Below are 17,603 nucleotides of genomic sequence, written 5' to 3'. Positions count from 1 at the left end.
CGGTGCAAAAGTCTTAGGCACATATATAGCTAGGGTGCCTAAGACTTTTGCACAGTTCTCTATCTTGGTTAAAACAGGAAGGTGGTTGAGAAACAGAAATATGAGTACCACAAACATGAGAAAATCCAAGGCAACACACACAAAATGCTGGAGGAACTCAGCAGGTCAGGCAGCATCTATGGAAAGGAATAAACAGTCGACGTTTCAGGCCAAGACCCTTCATGGGGACTGGAAAAAAAGATAAGAAGTCAAAGCAAGAAGGTCGATGGAGGGGAAGAAGAAGCATGAGGTGGTTGGTGATAGGTGAAACCGGGAGAGGGGGGAATGGTGAAGTAAAGAGCGGGGAAGCTGATTGGTGAAAGGGCTGGAGGAAGGGGAGTCTGCTAGGAGAGTGTAGAAGATCATGGAAGAAAAGGAAGCAGGAGGAGCACCAGAGAGAGGTAATGAGCAGGATAAGGAGATAGGAGAAAGAAATAAGAGGACTTCGCTTTGTATTAACTCGGTGGTATTAAGTGTTATTTGGTAATTGGAAAGACATAATATACAGTACTGTGTAAAAGTCTTAGGCACGTAGCTGGATGTATGTGCACAGTACTATATTTAATCTCATTGGGTTGGAAGGGCCTGTTCTGCACTGTATCTCTAAGTGAAAATAAAATGGTGACCAGATAAGAATTGTTTTCATGACTAGCAGAGCAGGTCTATTCCTGATTAGCAGATCTGTCCCTTGGTCAGTGTGTTCTCTTCAGAGTGTAAAAAGTGGGCCCTCGATTTTATAAAACTCATCAAGAACTGGAGCTACTTACCATGCGGCCCTCAGTGCTTCAGTCAGACTGGCAATTGAACACACAGCCTTATGTCTCAGAGGCGCATATGGAAAGAAAGTTTCCTGTAAAAACCCGATTTTCTATTTTTGCCCAGTGTAACATCATAGTTTTTCCAGAAAGGAGCTTTCATTAAATTTCCTTTCTTTGAATGCAGAGCATTATGAAACTGGATTTATTTTTCCTTTGACCATATGTTCCCACAATCTATGGATTCGCTCTCAAGGACTCTTCATCTCATTTTCTTGATTTTTTTTTCTCAGCTCAAGTTGATTTCTATATATACAATTAAGTTCTATTTTTATCTAGAGATCTCGGCTAGAGTTGCATAGCCAAGCACACTCATTTCTCAATTGCTAGGATCTTTCAGACTATTCTGAATAAGAGGATTAGATAGAGTGGATAGCCAGCGCCTCTTCCCCAGGGCACCACTGCTCAATACAAGAGGACATGGCTTTAAGGTAAGGGGTGGGAAGTTCAAGGGGGATATTAGAGGAAGGTTTTTTACTCAGAGAGTGGTCGGTGCGTGGAATGCACTGCCTGAGTCAGTGGTGGAGGCAGATACACTAGTAAAGTTTAAGAGACTACTAGACAGGTATATAGAGGAATTTAAGGTGGGGGCTTATATGGGAGGCAGGGTTTGAGGGTCGGCACAACATTGTGGGCCGAAGGGCCTGTACTGTGCTGTACTATTCTATGTTCTATGTTCTATTCTAGTGGTGTCCAGTATTGAGGATTTATGGAGATTTACATAAATATTGCTGTATAGCCTAATTGTTTAATACTATTGTGTAGGGACTTTCGGATGACACCATTTGTAGATATTACTGTTGGAACAATGTATACCCTGTTCACGTTCCCTAGTCTTTCAATTTCCTCTTTTAATTCAGCATATTTCTGGTGTTTTTCACTTACTGGTTTCTCTATGCTGTGTGTGTTTGGAATGGCTATGTCTATTTAATAAGTTACTATAATTTTTTGTCTTTCTATTTGTATTTGCGTAATCTTTTGCTTTTTCTACACTGATTGTCCGCCCTGTTGATCTGCTCTTTCATTGACTCTATTACGGTTATTGGATTTATTGAGTATGCCTGCAAGAAATTAAAACTTGGTGTTGTATATGGTGACATACATGTCCTTTGATGATGTATTTACTTTGAACTTGAACTCTGAGCCCTCCCTAAACCTATTCCCAAGCATGACTATTAGAAGCTGGTTTATTAATGTCACGTGTACAGTAACAAGCGTTCGTTTTGGATGCCATCCATCTTTATCATTTCATTACAACGGTGCAGTGAGGTGGTACAAGGGAGAGCAATAGCAAGATGCAGAATAAAGTGTTACAGAGAAAATGAAGTGCAAGTAGACAAGACAGTAAGGCATAAGAGTCGAATGAGCCCATTATGCCCATTGCGTCTGCTCTGCCGTTATGAAGTCAATACTCCATCTTAGTGCAAAGGGAACTTATTATTAATGTTCCCTCATACAATAAGAGCCCATCTTATTTTTATAACAACTTTCATATTCTTGAATCCTTTGTGTACCGGGAGTGGGGTATGAAGAGAGAGGACTCATAAGAGCAAAGGTCACAGGAGCAGAATTAAGCCATTTGGCCCATCAGGTCTGCAGCACCATTCCATCATGGCTGATTTATTATCCCTCGTAACCCCATTCTCCTGCCTTCCCCCCCCCCCATAACCTTTGACATCCTGACTAATCAAGAACCTATCAACCTCTGCTTTAAATACACTCAATGACCTGGCAACCACAGCCGTCTGTGGCAATGAATTCAACAGATTCAATACTCTCTGGCAGAAGGAATTCCTCCTCATCTCTGTACTAAATGGATGTGCCTCTATTCTGAGGCTGTGCTCTCAGGTCCTACATTCACACGCAGTAGGAAACATCCTCTCCACATCCACTCTGTCTAGACTTTTCGATATTCAATAGGTTTCAATGAGATTCCACCCTCGCCCCCATTCTTTAAAACACCAGTGACTACAGGCATAGTGCCATCAAACACTCCTCATACTTTAACCTTTTTTCATTGCTAGAATCATTTCGTGGATTTCTTCTGGACCCCCTTCAATGTCAGCTCATCTTTTCTTGGATAAAGGGCCCAAAACTGCTCATAGTACTCTTGAGTGTCGTCTGACCAATGCCTTATAAAGCCTCAGCAGTACATCCTTGCCTTTACATCCTAGTTTTCTTGAAATGAATTCTAACATTACATTTGCCTTCCTCACCACCGACTCAACCTGCAAGTTAACCTTCAGGAAATCCTGCACGAGGACTCCCATTTCCCTTTGCACCTTTGATTTTTGAATTTTCTGCCTATTTAGAAAATAGTATATGCCTTTATTCCTTTTTCCAAGGTGCACGACCATACACATCCCTACACTATACATGAACATCTACAAAGGTTCAAAGGTCAAATTTAATGTCAGAGAAATGTATACAATATACATTCTGAAATGCTTTTTACAGGTTAAAACAATTAACTTTACATAAAGTTTCTCTCTACATTTCACTAGCCCTTTCAAAAAATAGAAACTATAATTGCTTTCTTACAGTATCCTGGTGTAGGTCATGAATTTCCACTGATAAAATAGCTGTGCTTCTAATTGTAGGATTATTAAAACTGATAATCCTAATTCTTATCTTGGCTTTTCCTTTAAAGAACCATTCTAGTCACATTACATAAACAAGACTCACTTGTTATGTTAATTCCTACCATTATAGCTATTACTGAGGTAACACTGAGATAAACTAGTGTGGAGAATTAGACTAAGGTATGGTTCTCTGCCAGTCAGAGTTGACCATGGATGTTGCATCCTAGTTGTCTAGATACACAAGGCTTGACAGAACAGCATGGAGAGCAAACTGTTGCCCATGTAGCAGGCTCAACCTCTCCATGCAGTCGATAAACCCAAAGGAACAGCAGACACCAATACAGTTTGGCACCAGCAGCATCGCAGGAGTTGCCAGTCAATATTGAACTCAATGTAGGACTGCTTTAGGGACTCCAGCTCCAGTCTTTTCCCTCGGGATTTACTCCCGAAGCCTTCCCCATGAGTGGGTATAGCCATAAGAGCAGAGGTTTGAGATCAGAGTTTTCAGTTTCCTAGATGAGCTGCTAACCACGGCTGACGAGCCCCATCTGTCTGAAGCGACTGGTCTTAAGCTACCAGTAACCCGCCTTTTTCCTTCTCCTGTTGGAATCGGACTATATTGGTCAATTAAGTGTAGTAGGTCAGATTGTTATATTATAAGCACAAGAGATCCTGCAGATGCTGGAAATCTTGAGCAACTCATACAAAATGCTGGAGGAACTCAGCAGGCCAGACAGTATCTATGGAGGGACATAAACAGTCGACCATTCAGGACAATATCTTTCTTCAGGACTGGAAAGGAAGGAGACAGAATAAGAAAATGGAGTGAGGGGACGGAGTTCAAGTTGGCAGCTGATAGGTGAGACTGGGCGGGTGGGTGGGGGAGGGGGGATGAAATGAAAAACTAAGAGGTGATAGGTGGAAGAGGTAAAAGATTGATGAAGGAATCTGATAGGAGAGCTGAGGTGTACCTTGGACTAGCATCTCAACAGTATGGGCGACACAGTTAGCATAATGCTACTGCAGCCCTAGTGACCTAGCTTTAAATCCACGTAGGGTTCTTCTGGGTGCTCCATTTTCCTCCCACGTTCCGAAAACATATGGATTAGTAGGCTCAGTGGTCACATGGGTGGCACAGTTTCATTGGGTACCTCAAAATAACAGATTATCTGGTCGTTTTTACATTTCTTTTTGTGGATGGTTGCTGCTCTTACATGGCAGCAGTAACTGTGCTTCAAAAGTACAGTGGATTTGGGACACATTGGGACCAATTGTTTGACTACCCCAGTTAGCTGATGTTTCATAGAAATAGTTAAAAAGGTATAAAAAAGCAAAAACTCTTTAACTGGTAACAAATTAGCTGTTTAAATGAAATACAGAGCAAATTAGAACACTACCAATGCTAATACGGTATTACGAAACTGTACTAGTTGCTAGAATTCATCCAATATATGCTGCCGTGTTCTTTTGATTGACTGTAATTGAACAAAATTGGAAAGCAAGCCGTATGAGAATAGGTTGAGTGAATTTGGCCTTTTCTCCTTGGAGCCACGGAGGATGAAAGGTGCCCTGATAGAGGTGTGTAAGATGATGAGAGGCATTGACGTATGGATGGTCAACAGCTTTTTCCCAGGGCTGAAATGACTAACACAAGGGGGCATAGTTTTAAGGTGCTTGGAAGTAGGTACAAGGGACGTCAGGTAAGTTTTTCACACAGAGAGTGGTGGGTGCGTGGAATGCATGGCCACGACGCTGGTAGAGGCAGGTACAATAAGGTCTTTTAAGAGACTCTTAAGTACAGGGAGCTTAGAAAAGTAGAGGGGTATGCAGTAGGGAAATTCTGGCAGTTTCTAGAGTAGATTACATGGTGGGCACAACATTATGGGCCGAAGGGCCTATAATGTATTGTAGATTTCTATGATCTAAAACAAGCACAGGCACCTAGTGCAGATAATGGACTTCCTTCATACACTGCTTTTGACAGTTGCATTCTCCAAATCTTCATTTTCAATCTAGCCTTTTCAGGCATCTCCAAGCCTGACTGCTTGAAACCGCAGTGGGAAAAGCAGTTCTGAATTGTATTACTGCTTATTTCTCACCAACTATCAGTGATAAAAATCACTGCCTTTTGAACACAAACTCACACAACTGATGCTAACTAAAAATTGTTTTACTCTAAGCACAGTGTTTGTCTAACGGCCACAGAAGTGCACGCAACTGACGCGAGTTAGAAACTGTTCAGCAACACTCTTTGTGTCCCAATTAAGCGGCATAATGTCCCAAGTAAATGAAGAGAATCCCGGCCTTTTTCCCAATTAAAGTTGAAAGTTCGAAGTAAATTAATTATCAAAGGCACCATGTACAGCCCTGAAATTCATTTTTTTGTAGGCAAACTCAATAAATCCAAGAACCGTAATGCGGACCGCACCTAACAGGATGGACAATCAACCATTGTTAAAAATACAACAAACCTTTTAAAGATAAAAGAAATAATAAATAAATATAAATAGATAGATAGATAGATAGGTAGATAGATAGTAAATATCGAGAACATGAGATGAAGAGGCCTTGAAAGTGAGTCCTTAGGTTGTGGGAACAGTTTTTGATTTTGTTCTTTGAGAGTTAACCAGAATCCCCTGTATTTAATTATTGCCCCACACCTTGGAACAATTCTGAAAGGCTCATTTCTTTAAGTGTATTATCTCAGCTTGTTTACACTCTCAAAACCAGACATGTAGCTCTCCTCCCATCTTACACAAAATATTCCAGACACAACCCATGTCTGAAAGGCCTAAATGTATAATTCAGTTCAAATGCTGTTGTGTGAAAGTTTTCAGTCTGCTTCACTGAAATGTGGTTAACCTTGTCACTGCATCTATAATCTTCTCTTATTAATGCAAAGTCATTACCCTGTTTTAAAGAAATTGAAGTTATTTCAGTTCTGGAGATTCCAAGTAATATTTGCACTTATAAAACTTATAAGATTATGAGAGGCAGAGATAGAGTAGACAGACTGTACCTTTTTCCCAGGGTTGAAATGTCTAATACCAGAGAGCATGCAGTTAAAGTGAGAGCGGGTAATTTCAAAGGGGATGTGAGGGTAAGATTTTTTTTACACAGAGAGTGGTTTCGATAGTTCAGTGATGCCATCAGATTCATTTCCACAGAACAACCACCTCTATCTGGGGTTGTGGTAGAAGCAGATACATTAGGGACTATTAAGAGACATTTAGATAAGCACATGAATGTACGGCCAGATTTGGGAACAGCATCTTTCCAACAGTGATGAGACTGCTGAACGGATCCTGACCTGGATCTGGGCCGTACCCTCCAAATATCCGGACCTGCCTCTCGATTTTTTTGCACTACCTCACTTTCCATTTTTCTATTTTCTATTTATGATTTATAATTTGCATTTTTAATATTTACTAATGTTTCTATTTATAATATTTTAAATATTTAATATTGTAACCCAGGGAGCGGGAAGCGCAGAATCAAATATCGCTGTGATGATTGTACGTTCTAGTATCAATTGTTTGGCAACAATAAGGTATAAAGTACAAGTATGTGGAAAAAATGAAAGGTTATAGACATTGTGTGGGCAGAAGGGTTTAGTTTAGTTGGCCATTTGATTACTAATTTATTTGGTTCGGCACAACATTGTGGGTTGAAAGGCCTATTCCTGTGCTGTACTGGTCTAAGTTTAAATTGAAATTAAGCTATGTAAATTCATATTCTGGGTGCTTTTTCTTTCCTTCAGTGTTTTAAAAGTGCTGTGGAATTTTCTTTTGTTATTCTCTCAAAATAAGATTGATGTGACTTCATCTGATTCTAGTTAACTTATGATTTATGGGAAGATATTTGATCGGTAGAAGTATTGATTTTGGTTTGTCCAGTCCGTCTGTGGGAGGTTGATATATTTAAATTAAAAAAGAGAGTTTTTGTGTGATAATTTTGAAGAGTTATGCAGACCAGTGAACAAGAAACTAAAACAACACAATTTCTGTCAAACCCCTCTGCCAAAGATTATGTGAATAAAAATTATGCCAAGTGTTCTTTGAGTAAAGATCTAGTGAGCCAGCATGGTTCAGTTTTATAAGTGGAGTCCTTGTATTACATCCTTTGGAACAGACATAAAATTGCCAAAGTATGTATTTTTTTTTAAATTTAAAGCTACTGCTTTTATGCCAGTAACATTACTTAAAGATTGTAGAGTATATTGAGCAAAAGTGATAAAAGTGAGCTTGAATTCATAATCCGAATTCCTGCAGTACGGTGATGACATCCGATTCAGTAGCTACCTCTTTCTGAACTGATAAGGTTAACTCTAAAGATGAAGATTAGCTTGAGTTGCTAATTCATCACATATACATTGAAAGCAGTGTAATGCATCATTTGTGTCGATGACCAACACAGTCTGAAGGTATACTGGAGGCAGCCCGCAAGTGGCACCAACATATGATGCCCACAACTTAATAACTCTAACTTGTACATCTTTGGAATGTGGGAGGGAACTGGAGCACCCTGGGTGATCATGGGGGAATGGATAAACAGAAGGAATTGCTGATCCCTGGCATTGTAAGGCATTACTACACTACTGTGTCAAGCTTGAGTTCATAATTTGAATTTCGATAGTTCAGTGATGCCATCAGATTCATTTCCACAGAACAACCACCTCTATCTGAACTGATAAAGCAGAATTCACACAGATACTACCCAAGAAACACACAAAATGCTGGAGGGACTCAGCAGGTTAGGCAGCTTCTGTGGAGAGGGATAAACAGTCAATGTTTCAGGCCGAAACCCTTCATCGTACCACCCAAGAAAAATGCCGTGGTTGCAGATTTTCCTATCTTCTGGGTCAATTGTCAGGAAATTACATGGAAAGTGAATCCTGGGATGCTGTGTGCACAGAAGAATTGTTTTAACCTTGTTCCCTGACACTTTGTGGCCATCCAGAGAATTAAAGGTATTATTAGATTGAAAGGAGAAGCTTACAGTGATACCAAAAATAACAAGTCTAGAGGTTGGAGAGGTTGCATAATCCATAGGAATTGTACTAGAATCTAAGGAACCTGGAAGATCAAAACATATGCATTTATTATCCCAAAGGAAACTACTAGATCCAGCAGTTCCACATTATTTCTGCAGGCCCTCACTGTCCTCTCTCCCCCTCCCCTCCCACACTACCTCTTTCCCTCTCCTCCCTCCCTCTTTCCATCACTCTCTCTCATGCTTTCTCTCCCACTCTCTGTCATTCTCTCGCATTCTCTCTGTCGTTCTCTCTCTCTCTCTCTTTCTGCCCCCTTTCCTCCTCCCCTCTCTCTCTTACCCTCCCCTCCCTCTCCATCCCTCTCTCATTCACTTTCTCACACTCACTCACTCTCTCTCATGCTCTCCCTCCCACTCCCACTCTCTTTCAAACTCTCTCTCTCTCTCGCATTCTCACTCACTCTCTCTCTCTTTCCCATTCACTCTCTCTCACACTTTCACTCTCTCTCTCTCACTTTCAAATTAATCTGTTTTTCATTAATATTTGACCATTGCTTTCCTTGGAAATAAAACATAGAACATTACAGCACAGTACAGACCCTTTGGCCTACGATGCTATACCGGCCTATTCTAAGATCAATCTAGCTGTTTCTACCCTGGGAAGAAGTCTGTTTGCTTTACCTTGTACACCTCTATCAAGTCACCTCTCATCATTCTTCGTTCCAAAGAGAAAAGCCCTAGCTCGCTCAACCAATCCTCATAAGAAATACTCTCTAATCCTTGGAAATATTTGGACAGATATTGAAGAGAAGTGTTTTCTGGCTGGAAAGTTCAAAATTTGACAAACTTGCCTTAAAATAAGGGCTTGGATATTTGGAAGACTGAGAAGAGTCGAAGAGCAATACAGGACAAATATCAGGCCCTTCAGCCCAAAGAGTCCATGAGCAACCATGTTGTCCACCCAGCTAGCCCCAATCTCCTGCATTCAGCACATGACCCTCCAGGCCCCTCCCCTCCATGTACCTGTCCAAGTGCTTCTTAAGTGCACCTGTTCAACCACTTTCTCTGGCAGCTGCTTTTGCATGAAAAAGTTGTCCTTTGAGCCCCTTTAAAATTTTTCCCTCTCACCCTAAATTTATTTAGATAGATAGGTAGATAGACATACTTTATTGATCCCGAGGGAAATTGGGTTTTGTTACAGTTGCACCAACTAAGAATAGAGTATAAATTTAACAATATAAAACCATAAATGATTAAATAATAATATGTAAATTATGCCAGATGGAAATAAGTCCGGCACCAGCCTATTGGCTCAGGGTGTCTGACCCTCCAAGGGAGGAGTTGTAAAGTTTGATGGCCACAGGCAGGAATGACTTCCTGTGACGCTCCGTGTTGCATCTCGGTGGAATGAGTCTCTGGCTGAATGTACTCCTGTGCCCACCCAGTACATTGTGTAGTGGATGGGAGACATTGTCCAAGATGGCATGCAACTTGGACAGCATCCTCTTTTCAGACACCACCGTCAGAGAGTCCAGTTCCATCCCCACAACATCACTTACTTATTAGGATACAGCACAGAATAGGCCCTTTGAGCTGTGTTGCCCAGTAATCCCCCAAATTAACCCTAGCCTAATCACGGGACAACTTATAATGATCAATTGACCTATCAACCCGTACGTTTTTGGACTTTGGGAGGAAAGCGGAACACCCGGAGGAAATCCACGCAGTCACGGAGAGAACGTACAAACTCCTTACAAGATGCGGCAGGAATGTAACCTGGGTCGCTGATACGGTAAAGTGTTGTGCTAACTACTACGCTACTGTGCTACCCTCTGTGTCCGCTAGTTTTCGACTCCCTTACCCTGGGGAAAAGACTCTTACCGTCCATCTTATCAATGCCTCTCATAATTTTCAACACTTCTAATAGGTTGCCCCCTCAATCTCCTACATTCCAAGATTGAAAGATGAGAGATTAGCTTTATTTGTCACATGTATAGTACTGTGTAAAAGTCTAATAGCTAGGGTGTCTGAGACTTTTGCACAGTTCAGTATTTGACAAGGTGGAGTGGAGAGTGAGTTTGTAAATCCGGCTGGAGCAAAGGATATTGGGAATGGAAAGAGCGGAGCGCGGCGGGAGGAGTGTGGGACGGGTCGGTGGCAGAGAAACAGTGCCGGGGTGGGGGTGGGTTGGTGGCATGTCTGCAGACACACCAGGCAAAGTCACTTGATTCCAAACAATTGGTGTATTGATCATTACGAAATGTCTATCTGGTGCTTCCTTCTCCCTTCCCCTTTTCCCAACCTGCCCCCTTCCCACTCTCAATCCACAACAGAGACCCCATATCAGAATCAGGTTTATCACCACTCACATATGTCATGAAATTTGTTTTTTTTTTAGAATGCAATACATAAAATGACCACAGTTCTTTGCAAAACTCTTAGTCTTCCTGGTTATATAAATGTGCCTATGACTTTTGTACAGTACTGCACATCAAAACCTACAATGCTTGCGTCAACAACCAACACAGTCCGAGAAGTGTTGGGGGCAACCCGCAAGTGTTGTATGCTTCCAGCGCCAACGTACCATGGCCATAACTTATTAACCCCAACCCCAACGCTTTTTTGGTATGTGGTGGGAAACTGGATCACCAAGTGGAAATCCAGGCAGTCACAGGGAGGGCCTATAAGCTCATTACAGACAGCAACTCTAAGGAGTTACAGCCACTAAGGACTGATAAGAATGGTCGAACCCTGATCTTAGGCACTGTGAAGCATTAAGTAGCCACTATGCTACTGTGCTACCCTACTGCTTTCTTCACACTTTTGTGGATCTTTCATTGTTTTTGGGTGATAACATAGTCAAGCAACAGCATGGAAGCTGGAGTCAGTGAAAATTTAGCCAATGCTGACCAGGCTTGGACACTTTTTACTTCTCCTCTCCTATCACTTTCCCCTGGGTCTCCTCCTCCTTCCCTTTCTCCTATGATCCTCTTTCCAGTCCTATCAGATTCCTTCCTCTTCAGCCCTTAACCTTTCCCACCCACCTGGCTTCACCTTATCACCTTCCAGCTAGCCTCCTTCCCCTCCTCCACTCCATTTTATTCTGGCATCTTGCCCCTTCCTTTCCAGTTCTGAAGAAGAGTCTCAGCCCAGAGCGTTGGCTGTTTATTCATTTCTGTAGATGCTGCCTGATCTGCTGAGTTCCTCCAGCATTTTATGTGTGTTGCTTTGAATTTCCAGCATCTGCAGACTTTCTCATGTTTATGGCCTTCTGTTTCTGTTCCTTTCTCTCTATTTCTACCAACCTCCACATCCAGAATTATCTGTGCTGGTCCACATCTGTCCTTTCACAGATCTCCTGCTTAAAGTGGCAAACATACCTAATAAGTTGTCTCTGGAGAATCAGCTGCTAAACTTGTCTCCACTCTCCTTGAAACTATATGTTCTGGAATATATTTTATTATTTGTTAATTTATTGTGGTAATATTACTTCATGTGTTGTGTGTGTTATATGTACGGTGTTGTGCACCTTGGTCCAGAAGAACATTGTTTCGTGTAGTTGTGTACATGTATATGGCTGAATGACAGTAAACTTGAACTTGAAAACGCAAACACGAGGAAATCTGCAGATGCTGGAATTTCCAGCAACACACATAAAACTTTTATGTGTGAAACTTGAACTTGAATTTAAGTCAAGCTTCAGCGTTTCTGTAAGAATTGGCATAGTTTTATTTTAAATGCAGATTGTACAGACGATAAAAATATGATTTGATGAAGCTTTTTCCACTGAGCTTGGGTGAGACTAGAACAAGAACTAGAGGCTAAGGGTGAAAGGTGAAAAGTTTAAGAGGAACAAGAGGGGGAACTTCTTCACTCAGAGGGTGGTGAGAGTGTGAAATGAGCTGTCAGTAGAAGTGGCGGGTGCAAGTTTGACTAATTTTTTAAAGAGAGGTTTGGATAAATACATGGACTCACAGGGTGTGAAGGACTATGGTGTGGGTCAGTGGATCTGGTCAGGATAACAGTTCAACAAGGTCTGAAGGGCCTGTTTCTGTGCTGTAGTGTACTGTAACTCAAGAGTATTGGCTGCTAAACCTGTCTCTTCTCTCCTTGATACCTATCAATTTAGAAAAGCTGTGGGATATCTTAATGCCCGTAAGAGGTGGTGTAGTTTTGTTTTAAATGATAAAGATACAATTCAAATTTCTAAGTAAATTTATTATCAAAGTACATATACGTTATATACTAACCTGATTCATTTTCTTGCAGGCATTTACGGTAAATACAAAGAAACACAATAGAATCAATGAAAAACTGCACACGACAAAGATGCACAAACAATCAATGTTCAAAAGACAACAAATTGTGCAATTACAAAAAAGAAATGAAAACAAAATGCAGTGAATTCTGGTTAATTGGGACACATAGGGACCAGTGCATTTTGCCCCAATTAGCCGAAGTTTCATGGAAATAGGATCTAGTGTTTTCCTGGTATATATGATAAATAAACTCTTCTCAGGCTTCCAGCAGGTACAGGTATTGATTTTAACTGATTCTTCGATGACAAACTGCCATCTTCATCAGGGATGATGCCTTGGCATGTCTAGTCCAGTGGTATTTATACCCCCATCATTCGTCCTTCCTGATTGGTTAATCCTCATCCAATCAGGTTTCCACTATCATGCCTTGTTTATAATTGAATTCTAGTTCTTACTCAAAGCGAGACTTTCATTTTTGTTAAAGTTCTTTTCCTCTAGTTTTATTTCAATGGCTTCCTTCACCAGGTGATCCCAAAAGCCATTGGCACGGCACAATAGTTAGGTGCCGTTGAAGTTAATCCTATGGCCATTGCAAATGCAATGTTCTGCTACTGTTGATTTCTCTGGGTAACCCAAATGGTAACACCTCCTGTGCTCCTTGGTACGAGTTCCCACTGTGTGTCCCATTTGGCCGATGTACACTACGCAGCATTCACAGGGAATCCTGTAAACATCAGGTCATCTTTGACTGCATAAACTGTGATTTGAGCGTCCTTACAGGTTTGTGGATGGTATTAATCTGGTATTTCTGGCGATCGATCCAGAAGCTGCAGAAATAGGGAAGAGAGGTGGTTGCGACAGGTTCCTCCTCGTTAGGTGTCCTGGTTTTCTCGTTGGCCCTTTTAAGAGCCCTGTTGATTTCCTTCACCATGTAGCCATTCTGTATTAGTGTCGGGCATAATTGTCTTATTTCCTCAAGGAGACTCTCCATGTCCAAGATAGTTTTCGCACAGTTAATCAAAGTAGAAAGAACTACTCTATGTTGGAAGGTGCGATGGTGCCTGTTATGGTTGAGGTACAAGTCCAGGTGATTGTATTCTGATAGGCGCCATGTCCAAGGCTACCATCCAGTTTGCATTGTATTAAAATGTCCAGGAATGGGAGGCAACTATTCTTCTCCATCTCCATCATAAATTGTATTGATGTATACTGTTCAGATGGTCGTGGAACTATTGAAGTGCCCGGAGTCCATGAGGCCTTACTGCGAAGGTGTCATCAACATATCTGAAGAAGCATTTGGGCCATAAGGGCAGTGAACTCAGAGCCCACTCCTCAAGTGCCAGTGTTGCCAGTATCACCAAAACTTTAGGGACTCCCTAAGACATACAAGGCTCCCCCCGGAAACCTATCACCAGTGAAATTGATTCTCTGACCTGCTACCTCATTGGGGGCTGTGAGCATCACATCACAAATTTGAACAACTTCATAAAAATGATAACCAACATCCAGCTTGACCCCGAAGGACACAGTGGTCAGTTTCAAGGTGGTGCCCCTGTTCACAAGAGTTCCCATTAAGGAGAGCTTGGTCCTCCTGGGTTTGATAAGGGTACCGTGACCTTTTTGAACACACCCTTACATCAACGTATTTCCTCTATAAGGGGAATTACTATGAACAAATGGACGGAGTGGCCATGTTGCCGGCTATTGCTAATTTCTACATAGAGGACTTGAGGAGAGGCCTAAGTTCCACTGGACTAGACATGCCCAGGCATCATCCCTGATGAAGATGGCAGAGTCTGTCAACAAAACACCTGTTAAAATTGATACCTGTACCTGGCTGGAAGCCTGAGAAGAGTTTATTTTTCATGGAAATAGTTAGAAAGGTATAAAAAAGACGAACTATCATTTAACTGAGTAACAAATTGTGTTTAAATGAAATACAGAGCAAATTAGGACACTATCAATACAAACATACCAATATTAGGACACTACCAATAGTACTACAGTACTGTAAAACTGTGTATTAGTTCCCAGTAGTTATCGACAGAGGAGTTGTGTTGCCATGTTCTTTTGATTGACTGTAAATGAACAAAATCAGTGTAGACACCTGGTGTAGAAAATGAACAACCATCATACAATTTTTGACAATTGCATCCTCCAAGTCTTCGTTTTCATTATAACATTCAAGATGGTTGTCAATACCTTTAAATTCTTCATAGTTATTAACTTTTTGAAGTAGTGAAGTTGTTTCGTTTTGTCTTAACTATTTATTTCTCACCTAAAATCAGTATCAAAATCGCTGGTTTTCGAACACAAGCACGCACAACTGAAGCTATTTAAAAACTGTTCACTCTAAACACGGTGTAGTGTCTAATGGCCACACAAGTGCTCACATCTGAAGCTAGTTAGAAACTGTTCAGCAGTAGTCTGCTGTCCCAATTAAGCGGTAGAGTGTCCCAAATAAACAAAGGGAACCTGGCTATTTTCTTGGTTAGTTTTTGTTCTTTCAGAGTGTCCCAAATAAGCGGATGCACCAATTAACCAATGGCTCAATAAACCGGAATGCACTGTAAAGTAAATAAATACATACATACAAACTGAGAACATAAGTTGTAGAATCCATGAAAATTAGTCCATAGGTTGTAGAATCAGTTCAGTAATGGGGAGAGTGAAGTTATGCATGCTGGTTCAGGACCCTGATGGTGATGGCTGAATTTATGCAGAGGATGAAAATATGATCTGGTGTCTGTGTTACATTCCCAAGTTAACAAGTAATTTTTTATTTTCTCACAAGTGATCGGCCTCTCTCCAGTGCCACTCCTGCTCCTCGGAGGCAAATGGCCATCGTGCCAGTAGGGTCGGAGGTGCAGGCTCAGAGCGGTGGAATCCCCTCTCCAGACAAAGCTTGGAGGCAGTCGCACGGGTGTTTGGAAGAAGATCTGGCCCCGAGCCACAATGCAGCAGCATGTCAAGCAGAGCCACCGCCGACGGACGTGTGCAAGGTGCACACCTCTACAATGCTGGAGGTACCTGACAGCTCCTTCAAAGAGGAGGGGGCAGTGTGTGACACCTTTAAGAATGGCGTGCACGGTAATGAAAATGGTGTTGTTGATGAAGCGTCCCGGTCACAGCCAGTTTCTGCTGGGGTAAATGGGATGACATTGCCCAGCGCACCCGCCGCTAAGTCCAGCAGCCCGCACTCAGGTGACTTTGGCCACCCTAAAGGTGGAGGCATCTTCTGCTCGGTGGAGCGGGCCGAGGAAATCATTGGAATGGAAGCCACAGGCTTCAGTTCAGAAGAACAGCTGGAAGGATTCTGTATCCCTGTTGACCAAGCCGTGGCCGTGGAGAGCGATGACCAGGTTCTGGGCGAGCTCGATGCCGAAGGGTTTGAGGAGTTCTCCCGGAGGATCTATGCACTGAACGAGAACGTCTCAAGTTTCCGGCGACATCGCAAAGGCTCAGAGAAGTGAGACACTCAGGTCAAAGCACAACAAAGACCTGTGAGCCGTAATGAAAAGCCAAGTTGCACTTTCTGAGAGAGTTTGCTGATATGAGATTATGGGTGTTGCATTGAAATGGAGAGGCTGAGAGAAAATGAAAGAATCATACATAGAGATGTGAGAAGGGGCAGAGCAAATGCATCTCGATCCATGGCTTTGCAGAATAACTTCATGTTATCCATGGCTGCATGCTTGTATCTACCAACCTTTGTATGCAGATAAACTTGCCCAGTCTTCAACTAAACAGGAGTCAGTCAATTGGTCCCCCCTTTCCCAGTGAACCCAGGATTATATTCCTGGGACTGAGAGGAGCGCTGAGCATAATGCCGAGAGGGTACGAGATCAGGCCTTCAGCTGTGTTAATGTTGTCCAGCCAGCACAGCATCTATGCCTCAGTGAAGACCGCCCTCATGCCGAAAATACATCAACCCAGGAAGCTACCAAGAAATGACAACCGGCTGTGTCTGCCAAGTAACTTATGTGCAATGACTCCAAGCTGAATTTCTTTGAACCTGATGCAGAACCTCTGAGCTCCTGACATTTCTCAGAGATGGGGGCTTGCTGCAGGCTTCTGATGAAGTCCTGCCGAACAACTTCTGGTTCAGGTTTCGTTTATCCTTTGCAATAGGTAATTGGAAAATAAAAAATAAAGTCAGTCGTTTGGTGGAAACCACTTTGAGAGCTATTTCTCCATGCAGTTGAAAACTTCAAGGAAATAGTTTTAATTTAATTGGCCGAATATTGCTCCCCTACATTTTGACTACACAATTGCACAGTCTCAGGTATTGTTGACCTGCTTTGATAACTATCCGAACCTTCACAACTCGACAGCCACCTAGGAACTGAATACAGGAAAGTGCATGAAATGCCCCTATGCATTTGGTGATATAAAAGGCTGTGGATGTGTGACACTGACTTGTCTGTTGACTTAATTGATGTGAGCTGTTCATTTTCTTTCCCTTGCGCTTGTTTTACTAACCACACCCCCAAAAAAAATTGCTTCTCAATCTAACCTCTGAAATACAGATTTAAAATAGATAGTTGGTCCAGCCCTCCTGGCAGGTAAAATTTGACCTTTATAAAGACTTCCAGTGACAACTCATTAACCAGTACCGTGACTGCCTGTACAAAAATCGCACATGTCAAGTCGGGGTGGGGGGGCGGGGGCATCGTCTGGAATTCCTATTGGGCTCATAGCACCTCGGGGTAAATCTGACCTTCATAGAGACTTCTGGTGACAACTCGTTAACCAGCACCGCGGCTGCCCACGCAAAAATTACACACTTCAGGTTGGGGGGGGGACACCACCCAGAATTCCGGCACCTCGGGGCAAACCTGACCTTCATAGATTTCAGACGGCAACTCATTGACCGGTATTGCTGTCCAGTAGCAGAGGAGCCTCAGCCAGCAAGA

At 42.2% G+C, this 17,603-nt stretch overlaps 1 protein-coding gene across 2 annotated transcripts in view; it reads left to right on the top strand.

Moving 5' to 3' along the window:
• uvrag (UV radiation resistance associated gene) overlaps positions 1-17,341 on the top strand; it is a 444,845-nt gene extending 427,504 nt beyond the window's left edge. For both annotated transcript variants that reach the window (XM_063054654.1, XM_063054653.1), the window contains exon 15: positions 15,482-17,341. In XM_063054654.1, the coding sequence (XP_062910724.1) occupies positions 15,482-16,160 (679 nt within the window). In that variant the 3' untranslated portion in view covers positions 16,161-17,341. The remainder of the gene's footprint in view (positions 1-15,481) is intronic.
• The last annotated feature ends 262 nt before the right edge of the window (positions 17,342-17,603 follow it).

Source organism: Mobula hypostoma, chromosome 7 (genome assembly GCF_963921235.1).
Source record: "Mobula hypostoma chromosome 7, sMobHyp1.1, whole genome shotgun sequence".
Lineage (NCBI taxonomy): Eukaryota > Metazoa > Chordata > Chondrichthyes > Myliobatiformes > Myliobatidae > Mobula > Mobula hypostoma.
This window is presented reverse-complemented; position numbering and strand designations above follow the sequence as displayed.